The sequence below is a fragment of the Triticum urartu genome, chromosome 3, assembly GCF_003073215.2.
Source record: "Triticum urartu cultivar G1812 chromosome 3, Tu2.1, whole genome shotgun sequence".
NCBI classification, from domain to species: domain Eukaryota; kingdom Viridiplantae; phylum Streptophyta; class Magnoliopsida; order Poales; family Poaceae; genus Triticum; species Triticum urartu.
Window position 1 is genome coordinate 284,181,423 of NC_053024.1, and position 20,790 is coordinate 284,202,212.

At 48.5% G+C, this 20,790-nt stretch overlaps 1 protein-coding gene across 2 annotated transcripts in view; it reads left to right on the forward strand.

Annotated features, from left to right (window-relative positions):
* The first annotated feature begins 2,490 nt into the window (after positions 1-2,490).
* The window catches only part of LOC125543820, a 38,331-nt gene continuing 20,031 nt past the window's right edge, over positions 2,491-20,790 (forward strand). Inside the window, exons 1-6 of one of the 2 annotated variants that reach the window (XM_048707303.1) lie at positions 2,495-2,974; positions 3,086-3,148; positions 3,761-4,372; positions 5,120-5,254; positions 15,383-15,466; positions 16,055-16,111. In XM_048707303.1, coding sequence (XP_048563260.1) covers positions 2,579-2,974; positions 3,086-3,148; positions 3,761-4,372; positions 5,120-5,254; positions 15,383-15,466; positions 16,055-16,111 — 1,347 coding nt within the window. In that variant the 5' untranslated portion in view covers positions 2,495-2,578. Of the gene's footprint in view, positions 2,975-3,085; positions 3,149-3,760; positions 4,373-5,119; positions 5,255-15,382; positions 15,467-16,054; positions 16,112-20,790 lie in introns of both variants that reach the window. The other variant, XM_048707304.1, reaches the window with a different exon arrangement.

Below are 20,790 nucleotides of genomic sequence, written 5' to 3' on the forward strand. Positions count from 1 at the left end.
CCGCAACCCGAAACTCAAACAACCACGAGAAATAGTGCGGAAGAACACGAATGGTGGTTTGGAATCAGAACTATGCAAAACAGGAATGGCCAAAAGTTTCTGGAGGGTCCGTGCGCACGGGGTAAGTGAGGCCCGTGTGCACGGGGTCCCGATGGCCCGTGTGCACGGGGTGCTCTACGAGCGGATGAACTGCTCCTGATCCGAGAGAATCTTCAAATTTTTGGCCAATTTCGAAGGAAGGAAAGGTGGGGAAGTAGGAAGCTGGGTAGATCCACTTGCCAAACACCAAATTCGTGGACCAAAACAACCAAATCTCACAAGATCCAACAAATTGCAAGAAAAATTTTTGGAGCTATTTTTGGTGGAGATTTTCGAATTTGGACGAAAAATAACAAAATCAAGCTAGCAAGTGGGGGATGGGACTCCAAGATGTGAATCAACCTTGCTCATGATACCAAGATGTTGTAGGGCAAAACCCTAGAGGGGATCTTTTCACACTTGGAGGGGGAAAAGAGGAAGAACACTCAAGAGCACAAGACACAAAACACTCAAACAAACCCAAATATCACATCCACTAGAGTAGCACACATGAGATCCACAAGATTACATGAATAATTCAAGGAAAATAGCGCTAGGTAAGTTCTTCCCACTAGGTGAGGTCTTGATCTTGATCTTCTCCAAGAGGAGGGCTTGATAATCCCAAGGATTCTTCCCAAAAGGGGTCTAGATCTCCAAGAGGAGGGGATACAAGGAGCAAAGCTCACAAATGTCTCACATATACTTTGCTAACCCTAACATATGGTCTAGGTACGGAATATATAGGTAGGTGCATGGAGGGGACGAAGAGGAGGCCCAACAGCAGCTCACAGCCGTCCATCCTGATGGGCCCGTGCGCACGGGGGTCCCATGGGCACGGTACATGCCCGTGCGCACGGGGTGCTCCAGCGCCAGCTCCTTGTGTAGCCCGTGGGCACGGGGTCGCCTGGGACTTCTTGTCCAGCTCCTGTTGTGCTTCTCCTTCTTCCTCGTGGCCTTGTGGTGCTTCTCCTACTACTTTGGGGTGTTCCTCACCAGCTTATGGTTGTCGGTCTTCGTATCTAAGGACACATAGAGCACTTTGGTGAGGTAGCAAGCAAGTCCAATGGATATTCATGATATTCTTGAAGAAGAACGGGTTCACCTTAATTCCGGTAGGTCTACTTGGAACTCGAGCTGCTATGACGGTGTACATGGAGATGACCGTGGGATGCTCCGCATCAATACACTTGCCCGACAGGGATGGCAATAGCTTGTATGGGCATGTTTATTGTCCAACCTCCTAACCCTTTCTACGGTTGCCATGCGCCTCATTTTGGCCCTGTTTGGTTCAGCTTTTATCGACGGATTTTGCTGCCGCGCAGCAGAATCTGAACCAAAGAGAGAACCCAGCAGAATCCAATTTCAGAAATCCGCTGCCAAAATCTGAATCAAAAGCGGAAGCAGGCCAGGACGTGCTTTCCAAAATCTGATTCCGCTGCGGGCCAAAATCTGAAAAAACTGTATCAGCTGGTTTGCCAAATGACCAACATCTTTTTCACATCAAATTTTCCACAGCTATTTTTCCACAGCAGATTTTTCACAGCTGCTTTTAGAAATCCACAGCTGAACCAAACATGGCCTTTATAGATTAAGGGGTTACCACAATGGTAAAGTGGTCATTATGCACTGATAAGATAGCAAACAGTGCTATCATACCTAACTCTGCAGGCTGACAGGGTGCATTAAATGCACCGATTAACGTCACATCATTGGGTGCCCGGCAAGCCTTGCCGGGCTATCTCGCTAGCTCCACGCCTGCTCGCTTGACACGTCGTAGGACGGGTGTCATCTATAGGCATTTCCTGTAGAAAGAGGCCGCCATGTGGCGAATGGCTGCCACTTAGTTACTTTGCGGCTTGACACCGCACTGATTGACGACGTGGGTCGTGGCGGAGTGGTTGGGTGAGGTGGTTTTGCCTCCGCGAGTCCCGGCAAGCCCTGCCGGGATGTCCTGGACGTCTTCTTCCGGGGGCGACCCTCGAGCTCGTCTGTCCGCCAAGGGAGGCTTTTCTCCTGATGGCATCTTACTTCTCTGGCTTGATCTTGATCCTCTTGATCTGCATGTTGATCCTCCGGAGCTCTTGGTCCCTTGCACTCTGACTTGAGTTGGTGCCTCAATCATGTTCCCGTGCCTATGCACAGTTTAGACAATAGACTCAGGGTTTGTTGCACCAACAGATCCCATCAATATACTAATTCAACTAATAATAAGAAGATTTCCTAGGAGTACTGCATATGTTTGGAGCAATGAGGTAATTTTATCCTATGTGAATTTCTTTCTCTTGCCTTACCTGATTTTGTTTTCCTCTCCATTTTTTCAGGTTCCAAAGTTTGGCAACAGCTAGCTTGATTTGGAGACATTTCCTATTAGTAGAAGTTAAACTTTGGTACAATCGTGAAGGGCGATTATTTTCCTTGCTTCCTTTTATAAGACTCGATCCAACTCCACTCCTTTGCCACCCTGCTCCGCCACAACCTCCCGAATCGGTCGGCATAAGAAATGGGAAGGCGCCGCCGGTTCGCTTTGCAGTACACCAGCGACGACGACGACGACAATGCTGCACCCGAGGCGCCCAAAATCATAGTCCCCGACTCCTCGCGCCACAAGAAGCAGCAGCGCCGCTACCGCGACGACGATGACGACGAGGCGGACCTGGAGCTCGCGGAGGAGGAAGAGCAAGAGATGAGGAGCAACGAGGAGGAGGAGACGCAGGCCCGCAAGCCCGCGCGCCCTGCTGAGAACAGCGACGGGGAGCTGGGCCACAAGGCGGAAGCGGATGAGGAGGGGGACGACGGAAATGGTTCGGATGCGGTGCCCTTGGGCAATCCCGTGGAGGTTCCTGGCGAGGGGAAGCACTACTACTCCTTCGAATACGAGGGCAACATCTACAAGCTCGTAAGCTGCCACCCTGCTACTTTTCTCCTCCTTTGAGCTTTAGGGGTTTTAGGGTTTTGGAGGCACTCAACTTTTATGCTTTCCGGTGGGTGATTGTGGTGGCTTGTGCAGGAGGATTCGGCGATGTTCTCGCCTGATCTGGAGACCGACAAGCCCTATGTCGGCATCATCAAGGTATGTGATTACGGAACCAATGTTACGACTTGTGACCCTTGAGGATATTAGTACTTTGGCATGTGTCTTATAAAATATTTCTGGTCACAGCTTAGTTTACACACACAAATTATGTACGATGTTTTCCGCATAATGAAATGACAGAAAATTGTGTGTGATAAAATTGTTCAGTTTTGCATAGATTGCTGAACTATTTTTCTTAATTATAGTTGAGCAATCGTTCCTTGCTGATAGAGTGATAGGTTAACCTTGATTCCATCCGTCTAGGCTCAGTTTTGGTCTAGGCCCTTGGTTCTTGGCCTCTAGCCTTCTAGACATATTGTTGGCTCGCTGGCTGGCTGCACTATTTACTTGTAAAGTTGTTTCCATAGTTCAACAGTGTATGCCATGATTTTTATCAAGCAGCTTCTTGTGAAGCCTATCTTACGTTCTATGGCTGGAGTCATTGTCTATTTTGAGTACTTGCTGAGCCAAAGTTCCCATCTATTTTGAGCTGCATGAATGTGTTCCTGTTCTAATGTTCCTTATTTGTTTCACTTAATTCCGTTATCTTGGCCTACTTGCTATAGTATTTATTTCTCAATAGCAAATTATATTATTGTCTTGCGACAGGGTATAATTGAAATTGATGGGAGCTTATCCATAAGTGCTCAGTGGTTTTATAGACCAGAAGAAGCCGAGAAAGAGGGTGGTGACCCAAGGGAGTTATTTTATAGTTTTCATATTGATGAAGTGCCAGCAGAGTCAGTTATGCACATGTGTGTGGTCCATTTCATTCCTGAGCACAAGCAGGTGCCAAGTAAAAAGGAACACCCTGGATTCATTGTCCAACAGGTGTATGACCACAGAGAGGAGAAGATGTATAAAATAACGGATAAGGACTATGAGGATGACAAGCAGCATCAGATTGATCTCCTTATTATGAAAACAATAGACCGTATTGGGAGGCTTCCAGATCGTGATCCTGAAGATATACCTGGTGACAACACTGATAAATTATCAAGACGAGGCTTGCGGAAGAGACCTCTGAAGCCTAAAGATGTTCCAAGAGATACTTCTACAGGCATATCTGAGCAATTCAGAAAAGAAGATACACCCGTGAATGATAATCTGAAGTATTTTGCCATCCTTGTCAGATATGAAGTGATTACTGGTAACCAGTATCGTGATTGGTGGCTTGATAAATTTGTAGACACTATTCTGGCACTCCCTCATTCAAGAAATGTAAGTTGTACTTGCCATCTGAATTTGTCTCCAAACGTAATTCCTTTCTTTGGGTACATTTTTGCTCAATTCTCCCTGTTACACCCCCATGATAATTACTTTGATGAACAAATTGTACATGTTTGAACAAGGTTTGAGGCCTTGGCCTCTGAAGCATGCAGTGTAAATAGTCTGTCATGTTATACTCTGTTATATTTTCATTGGTCAATAACTGTGCAGTATGACTTCCTTCTTTTACTATGGATATTAGTAACTGCATATAAATACCTAGCATGTCCAGCTAAGCTATACAACTAAAACCGAAGGGGCGGGTACGTCCTCACTCCTCAGTAGCCTTCGTGTTGGTACTCTGAATGTAAGTCAAGCCTCTACATTAAATGGTTATTGTTGGATCATAGGCCCTTTAGTCCCTTTTAGCAGCGGTGTTCACAAATTACATGGTCATGGATTAGAAACTTGGGTTAACTAGATTGAGACACCTGATGCGCTAGGCATAAAACAAAGTAATCTGTGTTAAAATATGAACTGTTAGTTCCACACGTCTTGCTTTGATTCATTTTGGCATGCTAAACATACGTGCATGCTTTAGTCTACACTTCATTGTTGAGGAAGTAGTGCATATTTGTATATATATTGCCTTATGAAAAGATATATATGTTTCCAAAGCCTTCTAGGTTCTTTGATTCGTTCTGTTCTCTTGCCTTCCTTACTTAGATGATTTGCCTTGTGACAATCTTCTATTTCCAGGATAATGAAAATTCTTATGCACCTAATGAGGTTGTTCCAATAGTAGCCTCCTTAGAAAGATCAACGTTTGAAGCTCTTCATGCAGACTATCATAAGTATAACCAGAAAATGAGAACATTATTGTTCAATATCAAGGTATGGTTTTATCCATAGCCACTTTTGGGCTTATGTTCTTGGGAACATCTGAATCATATGCCTTTGGATAATTGTAATGTTAACTCATTAGGTTATACTGCATAATGGAACTCGAGTATTAGTTGTGATCAGCCCATGAGCATTGATAGTTTGCTGGTATCGATATGCATATCAATGTGCACGAGCATCTTATATATGCTCAAGCATGGCACTAAGCATGCTTCAACATATATTGATATCACCTAAGAGCCAAGATGGTTATATATTGGAAAACAAAAAATATAAATAAATATCAGGTTATTCAAGTTAGAATCTTGTCCCACTGAACATTATTGTTTATTTTGGACCGTCCTCTGATTCCTCGGCGCAGTGGTAAAGCTGCTGTCTTGTGACCATGAGGTCACGGGTTCAAGTCGTGGAAACAGCCTCTTACAGAAATGTAGGGAAAGGCTGCATACAGTAGACCCAAAGTGGTCGCGCAAGCGGGAGCTATATGCACCGGGCTGCCTTTTTTTTTGAAATCTGTTCCCTCCTTATCATAATATAAGACATTTTTTTTATCACAGTATCAAAAAACGTCTTACATTATGATACAGAGGTAGTATTATATTAATTTACAAGTAACGACGCCTATGTTTTTATTGGTTCGTTACATGTCTCAAATCTATATGCTTTTCTGTTATTCTCTTTTTTACTGTCATACCTTGCTATGGTTCGAGCAACCGTAGACTGTGTAGAGCTAACTTTTTGTTGACCTTAGCCCCTAGGTTATCAAGCCATGGTTGTTCCATCCACCACTTGCGTTCACCACATCCATAACATTTGCATTTCCTGTACTACAAAGTTCCATTTTTTTTTTGAACAAACTAGGGGTCCAGAAGGACCCCGAAGCTGCATTGACTAGAAAGAAGTAGTAGTACACAGCGATTTTACAACAGGACCCTGAACGAAAAGGCAGAACACTAACTGGTCCCTGACTATTACAAAGAGGACCGCAGAAAATTGATGAAGAAAGCAATCGGGTCCCTCGCATCTCCAGCCTGAAACTTGACTCGTCTTCACCGGGGACGGCACCACTTGGTGCCGCGAGCCCTCCATGGCACCATGCCATGAACTCCAGGATGAAGCTGCAGTGCCTTCCATCTGGCTCTTGGCTGAGAGGAAGAAGAAAGACCGCCATTCGGTCAGAGGATTTGACGGCGATGGCCGGCATCGACCGCAACAGCGTGAGCCATAGGCCATCCATGGTCTCCGTTGGTGATGAGCTTGAACCCAAACTGGATCTCTATCTTCCCTCTCTTCCTCCTTCACCACCATGGCAACCTTGGAAGCAGAGGACCTCCTCCCGATCAGAGGACCAAACGAGCTTATTCGTGGAGTCGCCGGCAACCCACTCCTTGCCAGCAACTGGCATACCAGTGCAGCCAGGACTGCAGCCACCGCTAACCACCAGCCACTGCTCGAACGCGGCGGCGGGACGCTCCACCTCGGCATAACGCCATATGCCACAGGGGCAAGACTCAACCTAGACCTAATATGTACAGAGTTCCTCCGTGCTCCTCTCCCTTCTCTTCTCTAGTCGGCATCGCCGCCGGGGAAGATTGGGGGTCGGGCCGGGACCCGCTTCTCTCGCTCGACTCTCAACAGGGGCGCTCTCGAAGCCTCTACGAAGTTGCATATCTAAACATGCATTCTATAAAGACTTCGTTGGATAAACCCTCGTGAAGCATAAATACAAAAACAACTGGCATCTCCTTGATCTTTGCAGTGCTACCATGCCACTCTATCAATTAAGAACCTTTTCCCATTTTATGGTGCTGTTTGCTTACTACCTCAGTTTGATTGATTTGTTACATAATTTGAGCGGGGCATGATTTCCTAGCCCCCGCTTCAGAAATATAGTTTCTTGCCAAAGCTTGCCACACTTGTAGTGGATGATTTGTTCACCACATAAATTGCCACCAGTCTGAATGCCTAAGCACGCCAAACTTTTTGGCTAACACGGCTAACTTGTGGCCAATTAAAATGGAGCCTCAAATGTGGCTAAGCATAGCTTAAAAATGTGTGTATGGCACATGGGCCATGATGCTTGTTAGAGTAATCCTTGCTGCAGCCAGTCAATGAGTAAAAGTCTTTTCCTTAGGTTGTAAGCTAGTGAGTTAAGTCTGTCTTAGGATACAAGTCAGTGGGTCAAGTCAAGATTTCTTAGGATGTAAGAAAGCCACTGAGGTGGTTCTGTACTAGTTGCTTTCAGCTATAAATAAGGGGTGAAGCCTAGCCAAGCTACATCCATCGTAGCCCAGAAACAAGAGTCCCAAATCAGACTTACCTGTGCTCTTGCTAGTTGCTACTAACAATTGGCATCAGAGCTGGTTGAGGTAAGTATACCGAGAGATGTCAACTTCAGGTCAGGGCGCTGTCCGCAGTCTCAACATCCCAACCGCGGCGCCATTCCCCTTCACCGCCACCAAGATGACCGTGCCACCGTGATGCTGGAAGGCATGAGATTGTCGTTGAGTGTGTCGTGTTGGAAGAGCTCACCGGTTGGCTGAAGGCGGCAGTAGACCGTCTCGAGTCGCAGGAGCCTCCCCGTGAGCATGGCAGACTTCTCACCGACTATCAGTGGCTGGAGAAGATGAAGGTGCGCCAAGGGAGCAGCTCCTCCTGGCCTGCGCACGGCAGTGGACATCGACGAAGACGACCACAACGGACGAGGGGTGGAGAAAGTGGTGATGATCGCGCGGCACCCAGGGGTGGCCCACGCGATAACACATGCCACAATTGTGGGCGTCATGGCCATTGGGCCAAGGGGCGAAGGCAGCCTACGAGAAACATGGCTCTCCTGGCCCAAACAGAGGAAGACGATGAGGAGCCTTCACTCCTCATGGTGCAGGTCTGCGCCACTCCAGCCCCAGCAACAGAGGTGCAGGACAGCATCACTCCAGCCCCAGCCATGAAGGTCCAAGACAGCATCACTCCAGCCCCAGCCATGGTGGTAAGGACAACATTGTTCCAGCCACAGCCAGGTCATAGTGGTGCAGAACAACACCACTCCAGCTCCAGAGCACCCTCCTCTTCACATAGATGAGCTGAAGGCGAAAGCCTACCTCGGTACAAGAAGCGACGATGAGCGAATAGAGGGCTGGTACCTCGACACCGGCGCCACAAATTATATGACGGGCCTCAGCGACATCTTCGTTGAAATTGATCGAATGGTCACTGACACAATCAAATGGCGATTTTCTGTCGTTGAAATCAGGGTCATCGGCATCATCATCTTTGCTGGCAAGAACAGCGAACACAAGGCCCTCCGTGGCGTCTACTGTTAAGGAGTATTAGTATTAGGTCTAGGAGTCCTATTAGGCTATGTTTCCTTCCACTGTACTCCAAGCCTATGGAGATGGGGGCTTGATGTTCTCAAGAGATCCTTCTCCCATGGGAGGTCTTGGTGATCCCATGATGGGGATCCTTCTCCCTTAGGAGGGCTTGGTCATCTTGAGGATTCTTCTCCCTTAGGAGGGCTTGATCCTCTAGGAGGTATAAAGAGCAAAGCTCTCTCAATTTAGTTCAATATACTTTGCTAACCCTAGGAAGGAAGAGGGGTCGTCTATTTATAGTCTAGGACTAGATAAGGGGGTGAGAGAAGGGTTACACGGCCCTTGGCCCGAGCTGTCGCAGACAGGCTACGGATGTTCGGCTCGGGGCTGGATGTCTGGCCCGAGATTGGGGTTTCGGATGCCCGGCCAAACTGGGTTTGGCTTCTGGTGTCTCTTGGCTGGATTTCCAGGACCTTGCCGGATGTCCGACTCGTGGATGGGGTGACATATGTCCAGGACTTGGCTGGATGTCCGGGTGCTGTAGAGTCGTTGGCCGTCGATTCCTCCGGGATCTTCCTCGTCTAGGGGCGCTAGATATCCAGGCCTTGGCCGAATGTCTGGCCGATGTAGCAATGTCGCGGCTCCACTTCTGTGAGGACTTGTCCTTCGCTCTGAGCTTCTTCATGGATGTTCGCTTGGTACCTAAGCACGCAAAATGTCTCCGTTTGAGGTAGTAGCCATGTCTCACGAGAAAGGAAAGGGAAGTCACATACGAGCGAGTTCACCTCATGTTCAATGGCGCGTGCGCGAGCTCTTGTCATAGGTCCACCTCGTACTTGGGGAGTTGGTGTAGTGTCCACGGGGAGGACCGTAGAGTGCTCCGCACCATCTCCCCCCTCCCTCCCATGGGAAAGATCCGCTCTTGGATCGTGACCTTTATCACCATGGTAAGGGGCCAAGTCGGCGACGTTGAACGTGTCGCTCGCGTAATGCTTGTCGAGTGGTATGTCAATCTTGTAGGCATTGTTGTTGATGCGTTGTAACACCTTGAATGGACTGTCCGCTCGAGGTAGGAGCTTGGACTTGCGTTCGCTGGGGAAGCGAATCCTTTCAAAGGTGAAGCCATATGAGATCTCCAGGGTTGAATACCATGGGCTTCTGGTTGGTGTTGATCTTGGAGGCGTGCCAGTTCACTTGACGCTCTATAGCGAGTCTTGTGTCTTCGTGCATCTTCTTGATGCATATGGCATAGACACTTGCATCCATGTTCGTGCACTCTTGGAGTGGAAGTGGGAGAATGTCCAATGAGGACAAAGGGTGGAAGCCGTACACCATTTCAAATGGAGACCTATTTGTAGTTGAGTGTCGTGCGCGGTTGTAGGCGAACTCGGCAGGGCAAGCACTCCTCCCTTGATATTCTTTTTGATGAGCACACGAAGATATGTAGATAGTGTTCGGTTGACCACCTCGGTTTGGCCATCTGTTTGAGGATTACAGGTCGAAGAGAACACGAGTTCGGTTGACCACCTTGGTTTGGCCATCTGTTTGAGGATTATAGGGCGAAGAGAACACGAGCTTGATTCTGAGCTTGGCGCATAGGGTCTTCCAAAAATAGCTCAAGAACTTGACGTCGTGGTGGGAGACAATCGTCTTTGACACTCCATGAAGACGCAAAGTTTTTCTACAAAAGAGATTTGCAACATGTGAAGCATCATCTACCTTGTTGCTTGGAATGAAATGTGCCATTTTAGAAAAGCGATCACAACGACAAATATTGAGTCTTTGCCATTTGTAGTCCTAGGCAAACCAAGTATGAAATCCATGCTTATATCTTGGGCTATGATTTTTTGCTCAATGCTTCATTCTCTTGACATGCCATCTTTTGACAATCCATCTTCTCTTGATACTTCTCTTGTATCGTCTACTGATGCGGTGTCTTTCTTCGATGCGCCATCTTCTTGTTGTCTCCTTTGGCTTGACTGGACAGGTTTTGAAGACTCTTCATGCTACGACGACACTCTCAAGACGTGGATTTTGGATTATTATTTTTGTTTTTCTAGTGTTACACTTCTTCAAATGCAATGTCATCGCATGCGCTTTGCATTTGAAAGGGGGGGGGGGTGTTAAGGAGTATTACATCTAGGAGTCCTATTAGGCTATGTTTCCTTTCCTTGTACTCCAAGTCTTATGTAATCTATATACGGCCCATGGGCTATGCAATGGAGATAAGTTGCATCCATAACATCATCTACCACATCCCACGGTTGAAGAATTTGATCATCAGCATTGCTCAGCTCGATGAGAGCGACTCATGTGTGCTGATCAGAAGAGGTGTGCTTCGAATCTGGACCAGCAAGGTCAATTCCTTGTTTGGGTTGGGCGTGGGCGGAATTACCTTTACCTCCTACATCTTTAGGTGGCCCAGCCAATATGTCTCTCTGCATGCCATGATGACATCGCTTGGTGAGAGATATGGACAACTCAATTTCGACGCGTTGGAGAAGATGGGATGCCTCGCATGATACGTGGGCTGCCATGGTTGGATCATGTGGAGCAGCTTTGCGACATGTGTGTCATCGCCAAGCATTGTCGCGGCACATTTCCTTGGCAAGCAAGGTACCATGCGCATGAACTACTTGAATTCGTCCATGGTGACCTCTGTGGTCCTGTTTCGCCGGCCACACCTGGAGGACGCTATTTCTTGCTGCTGGTGGACGATGCCACTCGCTGCATGTGGGTGATGCTCCTGGCTGCCAAGAATAGTGCACCTGATCCATCAAAAGAATTCAGGTAGCGACAGAAGCTCAGAGCGGATGTAAACTGTTCCGCACGGACAATGGCGGCGAGTTTACCTCAACGGAGTTTGCTGCCTATTCTGCCGATGAAGGCAGCCAACGCCACTTCTCCGCACCTTAAGCGCCGCAACAGAATGGTGTCGTCGAGCAGCGGAACCAGACAGTGGTGGCAATGGCATGTGCTCCTCTGAAACAGAGGAGCATGCTGGCTGAATTTTGGGGGGAGTCTGTGAGCACTGCTGTCTTCCTGCTCAACCATGCTCCCACCAAATCCCTTGCTGGAATGACGCCTTACGACTCGTGGCACGGCCGCAATCCGGCTGTCCACTACCTTCGCACCTTTGGGTGCTTAGCGTATGTCAAGGAGCAGGGGAACCTGTGTAAGCTTGACGAGCACAGCTCCCCCGTTGTGTTCATCGGCTATGAAGATGGTGTGAAGGCGTACCAGCTGCTGGACCCTGTGACGCGGCGCATCCGCATGCCCGTCATCTTCAACGAAGAACGTGGCTGGGATTCGGCAGCCGATGGCAGTGCACACTCGGACAGCGACTTCGATGTCCAGTACATCTGTTGTCACGGAGTGAAGGCACTCAACTATGCGTCCAGCGCAGGGGGAGCTGAGCCTGCGTCAACAGGACATGGGACGGAGTACTTCACCTGTCGTACTAGCTCCAGCAACTCCAGAATTTGTCACACCACCAGCAAACGATGATGATCGACTCGATGCTGCTCACTGGGACACACCAGTTCGCTATCACACAGTCAAGAATCTGAATGGAGGAGAACTACTGCCAGGACTTGCACCGCGCAACCTCGACGCCGAGCTACACTTGTAGCCGTGCTTGTTTGCAGAAGCTGAGAGAGACAAGGCATGGCAACCAGCCATGCGTGAGGAAATGGACCCGATGGAGCAAAACATGACATGGGAGCTCACCGATCTACCACATGGGCAAATGGGTCTACAAATTGAAGAAAAATTGAAGCTGGCAAGGTGATCAAGCAAAAAGCACGGTTGGTCGCACGAGGTTACGTCCAGCAAGCTGGCACTGATTTCGGCTGCTGCTTGCTTTGGCTGCCCACAAGAGGTGGCCCGTCCACCATATTTAATGGAGAATTGAAGGAGGTGGTCTACATGAAGCAGCCGCCTGGTTTCATCATCGCTGGAGAAGAAGGAAAAGTCCGCGGCTGCGTAAGGCCCTCTATGGCCTTACGTAGGCACCACGAGCATGGAATACAAAACTAGATTGCACGCTCAATGAAATTTGCTTCAAACCGAGCGAGCATGAGCACGTGATCAACCGGTGCATCACTGGCGACGAAATCCTGCTCATTGGAGTTAGATGATTTGATCATGACTGGTTCATCCAAGGGACCAGTGGAGAGCTTTAATGACGAGATGAAAGCAAAATTCCAGATGAGTGACTTTGGACTGTTGTCATTCTATCTCGGAATCGAAGTCTAGCAAGATGGCGATGGCATCAGCCTATGTCAGGCACACTATGCTTCACACATACTTCAGCTTGGAGGAATGGAAGGCTGCAACCCAGCTCACACTCCGATGGAGGAGTGACTCAAACTGAGGCGTGAGAGCACGACGGAAAAGGCGGATGCCGCAGAGTATATGAGGATCGTTAACAGCCTCCGCTACCTTCTCCCCACACGGCCGGACCTAGCGTTTGCCATCGCATTCGTGAGTCACTTCATGGAGCAACCTGCATAGGAGCACATGATGGTAGTGAAGCTCATCCTTCGCTATGTTGCTGGCACCAGCCACTACGGTCTACGCCACGCGCGGAGGATTGACTATAGCGACAGTGACCTTGACGGTGATATTGGCACCCGGAAGAGCACGAGTGGCACGGTGTTCTTCCTTGGTAGTTGTTTGGTGAGTTGGAGTCGCTCAAGCAGCGAGTAGTGGTGGCTCTGTTTTCCTGTGAGGTAGCAGCCACAACACAAGGACTTTGGTTGGCTCGGCTCCTTAGTTAACTTCATGGGGAAGAAGCTGAGGCAGTCGAGCTATTGTTGTAGGGTGAAACCCTAGAAGGAATCTTTTCACACTTGGAGGGGGGAAAAAGTGATGAACACACAAGAACACAAGGGAGAAATCACTCAAACAAACCCAAATCACACATCCACTAGAGTAGCGTACATGAGATCCACAAGTATACAAGAACAATTCAAGGAAAATAGCATTAGGGTAAAGTTCTTCCCACTGCAAGGAGATGACGTCTTGATGTTGATCTTCTCCAAGAGGAGGCCTTGATAATCCACAAGGATTCTTCCCAATGAGGGGTCTTGCTCTCCAAGAGGAGGGGATACAAGGAGCAAAGCTCTCTAGTGTATCAAATACTTTGCTAACCTCTAGAACAAGCTAGGTGATGGGTACTTAAAGTCTAGGGACGAAATAAGAGGAAGAGGGGTACAAGGGTCTTTTAGCCTTAATTGCGTGCAGGCAAAACGGTGGAGTCTAGGCACCCGGGGAAAAGGGGACAGGGGCTGGCGCCTAAGGGAGCTCGGGCAATCGGGACGAAGAGGGCCAGGCGCACCCGGACCGGGCAGAGGGCCGGCTGGAGGGGGACCGGGCACTCGGGGGTTGAGGGCTCGGGCACCCGGGGCCGCGGTTGGCGGCTGGAGAGGAGCCCGAGCACCCGGGGCGCGGCGGCTGGCGGCTGGAGAGGGACCCGGGCACCAGGGGCCAAAGGGCTGGGCACCCGGAGCAGGCAGGGGCGGCGCCCAGGTGGCGATGGCCGGGCACCCGGGGTGTCCAAGGGGGTTTGCCCACCCCACGGCCTCGTGTCCGGGCACCCGGGGTCCTCTTGTCCGGGCACCCCGGGTGTCCAGAGGTTCCGTTCCTTCGCGTCCTTCTTCCTTCTTCTCCATGTGTGCTTGGGTCTCCCTCCTAACTTCTTCATGGGTTTCTCCTTGGTACCTAAGAATGCACAACACTTTCGTTTGAGGTAGGACCCAACTCTCGTGTGAATTCGAATGGAGTTCGAAGAGGAAGGAGTTAACCTCGGTTTCGATGGCACGTGCGCGAGCTCTCGTCATTGGTCCTCTTCGTGCTTGCGGTGGTGACAGGATGTCCATGGGGATGGTCAAGGGATGCTCCGCATCAGCTATGGTGGACGACAAGTCCGCCTTGGCGCTGGCCAAGAACTCAGTCTTCCACTAATGCAGCAAACATATCGACGTACGGTACCATTTCATCCAGGATTGCTTGGTGGATGGGAGTGTCAACGCCAAAACGAAAGCATTAGGGCGGGTGAAATTCCATGAGCTGCGTGCTAGGATTGGGATTGTCCAAATCAATTCATGTCTGATTTGCAAGGGTTAGGGGAAGAACTTGCAGCAGTCAGTCAATCAGTCAAGTCTTTTCCTTAGGTTGTAAGCTAGTGAGTCGAGTCCGTGTCTTAGGCTACATGTCAGTGGGTCAAGTCAAGATATCTTAGGATGTAAGAAAGCTACTGAGGTGCTTCTGACCTAGTTGCTTTCAGCTGTAAATAAGAGGTGAAGCCTAGCCAGCTGCATCCATCATAGCCCAGAAACAAGAGTCCCAAATCAGAATTAGCTGTGCTCTTGCTAGTTGCTACTATAACAATGCTAAGGAAGTGTGGCAAGGCACAGTTCATGGCAGGAGTCTTTGTTTTGCCTGTTCACCCTTCCAAAGATATAATGATCTTACATCAATATTAGGCTTTTCTATAACTACCTTTTTTTATTTGGGTGAGACTAGGCATTTTTTCTCGAACTAAGTTTTTACTGCTAACCATAGTTCTTCAGGCTACAAACCTGGTAGATTTTAGTAGTTTGAAACTGTATAATGTAATTCTATGGCGTCTTTTATTGTTATTATATTGTTGTTATAATTACAGTACTGCTGTTCCATAATGACAATGTCATATGTACTATTCAGCAGTTTATGATGCGTCCTTAGCCATTTTTAAGTCACATGTTCTACACTTGTATAGTCTTATTATTCGAGAAACTGACAGATCATTGATTTTCTGGATATGCAGAAAAGTTCTGTACTGTGCAAGCGACTAATGGACAAGGCGCTTGATCCTCCGGTTCTGTTAACGATGACCCCTGACGAACTAAAGGTCTAATCATCTTATTTTCATCTTGGTCTTCACAGTGACCATTTTCCATCTCTTCACATTAGTGATTAGATTAGTTTTTGTGGTGCGTTAGTACTCTTATAATCTAATCATGGTTGCTGAGACCGAAATGGTTCTGTTTAGTTGAAGGCATTTAACTATTAAATCTGAACCGGGGCATGTACTGGACTGATTTGGTTCAAGCACCTGCATTATTAAATATCAGAAGTCCTTCATATTTCGGAAGTTAGTCTAAAATTTATTCGAGCAATGTTTAGAAAAATTGAAGAGCTTCAGACGTTACTGTTTCTGGGAATTTATTTTCTTTGTTTCCCCTTACTAATTGAGTTTTCAACCTCAAATTGTGAAGGATACTAGTCAGTTGCACTTGCACAATTGTCCAGAATTGCACCTAGTGAGTGTTTCAGACTAGATATGTCCCCTCTTTTCTGAAACCACCTATTGAGTCAGGAGACCACTTCGACAAATTCTTGCTGTCATTATAATTTTCTCTTGATTCAGTTTGATTACTCCCTTTTGAGTGCGTATTTTCTCTAAATTCTAGAATTACTCGCTTCCTAATCATTTCAGGCTGGGTTGACACCAGCAGAGATAGCGTCTGAATCAGAAGAATCAAGGCAGCTGCAGGTATTATACATCATATGCATTAAGTTCACAATCTGCTAGGGACTTGTGACGCCCCCGATTTGACCGTACACTAATCATACACGCAAACATGTACGATCAAGATCAGGGACTTACGGGAAGATATCACAACACAACTCTATAAATAAAATAAGTCATACAAGCATCATATTACAAGCCAGGGGCCTCGAGGGTTCGAATACAAGAGCTCGATCATAGACAAGTCAGCGGAAGCAACAATATCTGAGTACAGACATAAGTTAAACAAGTTTGCCTTAAGAAGGCTAGCACAAACTGGGATACAGATCGAAAGAGGCGCAGGCCTCCTGCCTGGGATCCTCCTAAACTACTCCTGGTCGTCATCAACGGGCAGCACGCAGTAGTAGGCACCTCCGGTGTAGTAGGAGTCGTTGTCGAAGGTGGCGTCTGGCTCCTAGGCTCCAACATCTGATTGCGACAACCAGGTAGAAGGATAGAGGAAAAAGGAGAAACCAACCGTGAGTACTCATCCAAAGTACTCGCAAGCAAGGAGCTACACTACATATGTATGCACTGGTATCAAATGGAATAAGGGTATCATATGTGGACTGTATTGCAGAAAGCCGGAATAAGAGGGGGATAGCTAGTCCTATCGAAGAGTATGCTTCTGGCCACCTCCATCTTGCAGCATGTAGAAGAGAGCAGAAGGTAAATCCACCAAGTAGCATCGCATCGCATAGCATAATCCTAACCGATGATCCTCCCCTCGTCGCCCAGTTAGAGAGCGATCACCGGTTGTATCTGGCACTTGGAAGGGTGTGTTTTATTAAGTATCCGGTTCTAATGTCATAAGGTCAAGGTATAACTCCAAGTTGTCCTGTTACCGAAGATCACGGCTATTCGAATAGATTAACTTCCCTGCAGGGGTGCACCACATACCCCAACACGCTTGATCCCATTTGGCCGGACACACTTTTCGGGGTCATGCCCGGCCGCGAAAGATCAACACGTCGCAGCCCCACCTAGGCACAACAGAGAGGTCAGCACGCCGGTCTAAACCTAAGCGCACAGGGGTCTGGGCTCATCGCCCTTAGCACACTTGCACGTTGCGAACGCGGCCGGAAGCAGAACTAGCCCCCTTAATACAAGAGCAGGCTTACGTTCCAATCCGGCGCGCGCCGCTCAGTCGCTGACGTCACGAAGGCTTCGGCTGATACCACGACGCCGGGATACCCATAACTACTCCCGCGTAGATGGTTAGTGCGTATAAGCCAGATGGCCAGACTCAGATCAAATATCCAGATCTCGTTTAGCGTGTTAAGTATCCGCGAACGCCGACCAGGGCCAGGCCCACCTCTCTCCTAGGTGGTCTGAACCTGCCCTGTCGCTCCGCCACAAAGTAACAGTCGGGGGCCGTCGGGAACCCAGGCCCACCTCTATCGGGATGGAGCCACTTGCCCCTTCAGCCCCCATCTCCGAACAGTATCACAGGCAATGTAACAGTGTATAGTATATAGTATAAGCCCGTGATCACCCCCGAGCGATCACGGCCCAGTAGTATAGCATGGCAGACGGACAAGAGTGTAGGGCCACTGATGGAACACTAGCATCTTATACTAAGCAGTAGGATAGCAGGTAAGGTAACAACAGTAGTAGCAAGGATAGGCTATGCAGCAGTATAAGATTAACTGAAAGCAGTAACATGCTACACTACTCTAATGCAAGCAGTATAGAGAAGAGTAGGCGATATCTGGTGATCAAAGGGGGGGCTTGCCTGGTTGCTCAGACAAGGAGGGGTCGTCAACACCGTAGTCGAACTGGGGGTCACCGGCAGCGTCGGTTTCGGTGTCTATCGAGAGAAGGGGGGAGAAACAATAAATATTTAAGCAAGCAGATGCATAGCGATGCATGACATGACAAGTAGTGGTGCTAGAGGTGCCCTAACACGGTATGTGATGATACCGGTGAAGGGAGGACACATCCGGGAAAGTATCCCCGGCGTTTCGCGTTTTCGGGCAGAGGAGCCGGAGGGGAAAAGTTGCGAGTTTGATATGTTAGGGGTGCGTGGCGAACGAACGGGCTGCGTATCCGGGTTCGTCTCGTCGTTCTGAGCAATTTTCATGTTGAAAATAATTTAATCCGAGTTACGGATTAAAAGTTATGATTTTCTAAGGATTTTATTAATTTCTGGAATTTAATTAATTATCTAATTTAATTCGAAAATGAATTAATGACATCAGCATGATGTCATGCTAACGTCAGCAGTTAACAGAGTTGACTGGTCAACCTGACCAGTGGGTCCCACTGGTCAGTGACACATATTAATTAAACAGGTTAATTAAACTAATCACAATTAATTAGGGGGGTGGGCCCACTGTCATACTAATTATTTAGCTAATTAACAGTAGTTAAATAAGTTAATTAATCTTTAAATTAATTAATCTTAATTGGTTAATTTAATAAGAATTAATTGAGTTAATTAATTAGTTAATTAATTAATTAATTAATTTCATTATTTTTTTAAACCGTTCTGGGGCTAGGCCCACTTGTCATTGGCCCACAGGGGCTTATCGGGCGCCGGATGCAGGGCACAGCCCGAACGGGCGATGGAGCCCCCAGGGTGTTGGCGCGGGCGTCCGATGCCGGGCGCCGGAGCAGGGGGGATGCCGGTGGTAGGGGGTCGCGGTCGCCGGGCCAAGCACACGCGGCTGGGCGCATCCACGGCGTGGCAAGAGGCGGCCAAGGCGGGCGGGCGGAGAGGAGGCCGTGTCCCGGGGCGGCAACAAGTGCGGGCGGGCGTTCAGGGGTGCCGCAGGGGCGCGGACGGATGTGGCAAGGGCTCGTGGGAGCGTGGCCAGGAGCGCCGAGTGCGAACGGCGTGCTGGGCGGCGCGGGCGCGCGATGACCGTGAGAGGAGGGAGTGCGAGGAGAGGGGGAGCTCATAGGGGATTGTAGGGACTGAGGCAGCGGCTCGCGGGGAGAGACGGAGAAGACGGCGTCGGTGACGAGGTGCAGCGGCACGGCAGCTCCGACAAGGTGTCGAGGAGGTGGACGGCGAGGTGGCCTCCGGCGACGGCGACGTCGACATCCAGGGAGCGGCGAGGCGCGTTGGAGACCGGTGGGGGGGGGGAAGTTGGGAAGGAGAGCGACGGGCCGAGGCAGCAGGAGGGGCGACGGCGGAGCGGTCCGGCGAGGGGCGCCAGTGCGGTGGCGACAGGAATCGGCGGCGGCGTCGGGCCGATGGGATCGGGGGTCTGCCCCGATCCAGATCGGGCAGAGGAGGTAGCGAGGGGAGTGGGGGAACGTGGGGGAGCGAGTGGGGGCGTGGGGGCGACGGGTGGTTATGGCTAGGGTTACGGGGGGTATGTGTAGGCCGAGGTGGGCCGGCCTGGCTGGGGATGGCCCAGTTGGGCCGGTGGCTTGCTGGGCCGGAGCCCAGTGGGGGGGGGGTTCTTTCCTATTTTAGTTTTACTTTATTTTTAGTTTTACTAAATATACCACTAGCCCCTAAATTAGTATTTATAAATACTCTACTGCCACATTAATTTCTCATACCTAATAAAATAGTTTAATGTTTTAATATTTAAAAATGCATTTAATTATTTGTTTAAGCCACTATTTTATTTTGTTTAGTGCTTTTAATTATTTTATAGAAATGTGGCTTCTCCACTATAATTACCTAGGCAATATTTGGCTCACTCCGAACATTTTAGTTTTAATAATTGAAAACTTTTATTGTTTGACTGATTTTGAATTTGAATCTGAATCGTTTTTGAACTAACTTGAGATTAGCAACTATAATCGAGGTGACGTGGCATCACTAGCAGAGGATCACTGTAGCTTAATTACCCGGGCGTCACAATTCTCCTCCACTACAAGAAATCTTGTCCCGAGATTTAAGAGGGGGACTAAGGGGGAAAGGTCTGGTTACGAAATCCTAACAAATCTTCTCAGTCTTGGTTCGTCTTCTCGAAGAGGTCGATCCATAACGTTGATGTCTCCATACCACGGCTTCAGGTCCTCACGATGAAGTCATCATCCCCTTTTTTTGAGTTTTCATTGTACATATGAAGGACAAGGGGTAACTTTGGAAAAACGAACCTCTGAAAGGTTGACTATCTGGTTGATAACATCGGGGATGGTGGCGGAAAGTAACTCTCGAATTGCAATTTAAGAAAACACCGAGAGCAAGTAAGACGGTGCAATAAGAAGTTTCAAGAGGATAGGCAATCGTTCATTGCCTAAAACAAAGTGTGAAAGGGGTCTAGAGCAATGAGAATAAGTATTGTGTCTGATACCAGAATAGATCACTTGGCAGGTGGCCCGTGAATTACATAAGAAGTCAAGCGCGAGGAATAACTTTGACAACAGGGTGTACAGGAGAGTCAGGTTTCGATCCTGTGTAACTGTGGGTTATGGGCCCACCATATGGTTAAAAGTATGAAGGCCGGTGACATCTTGTACGATCATGTAAGCCAGGCATGTCAGAGGGTAGTCTGTCGGTTATGTCGACGACAACATCGGTACTAAGGGCGAGGGACGAAGAGAACCATTTTCCTGCTCGTTGAACGAGGCGGACCAATAGGCAAAGTTCTCGTCCATCAGTGGTTACTGAAATGTCATCATCAGTAGCAACAGGGTCTTACTGACAGAGTGGTACAACGAGGTGTTTACATAAGCAGTGAATTATTACTGCTTAGATC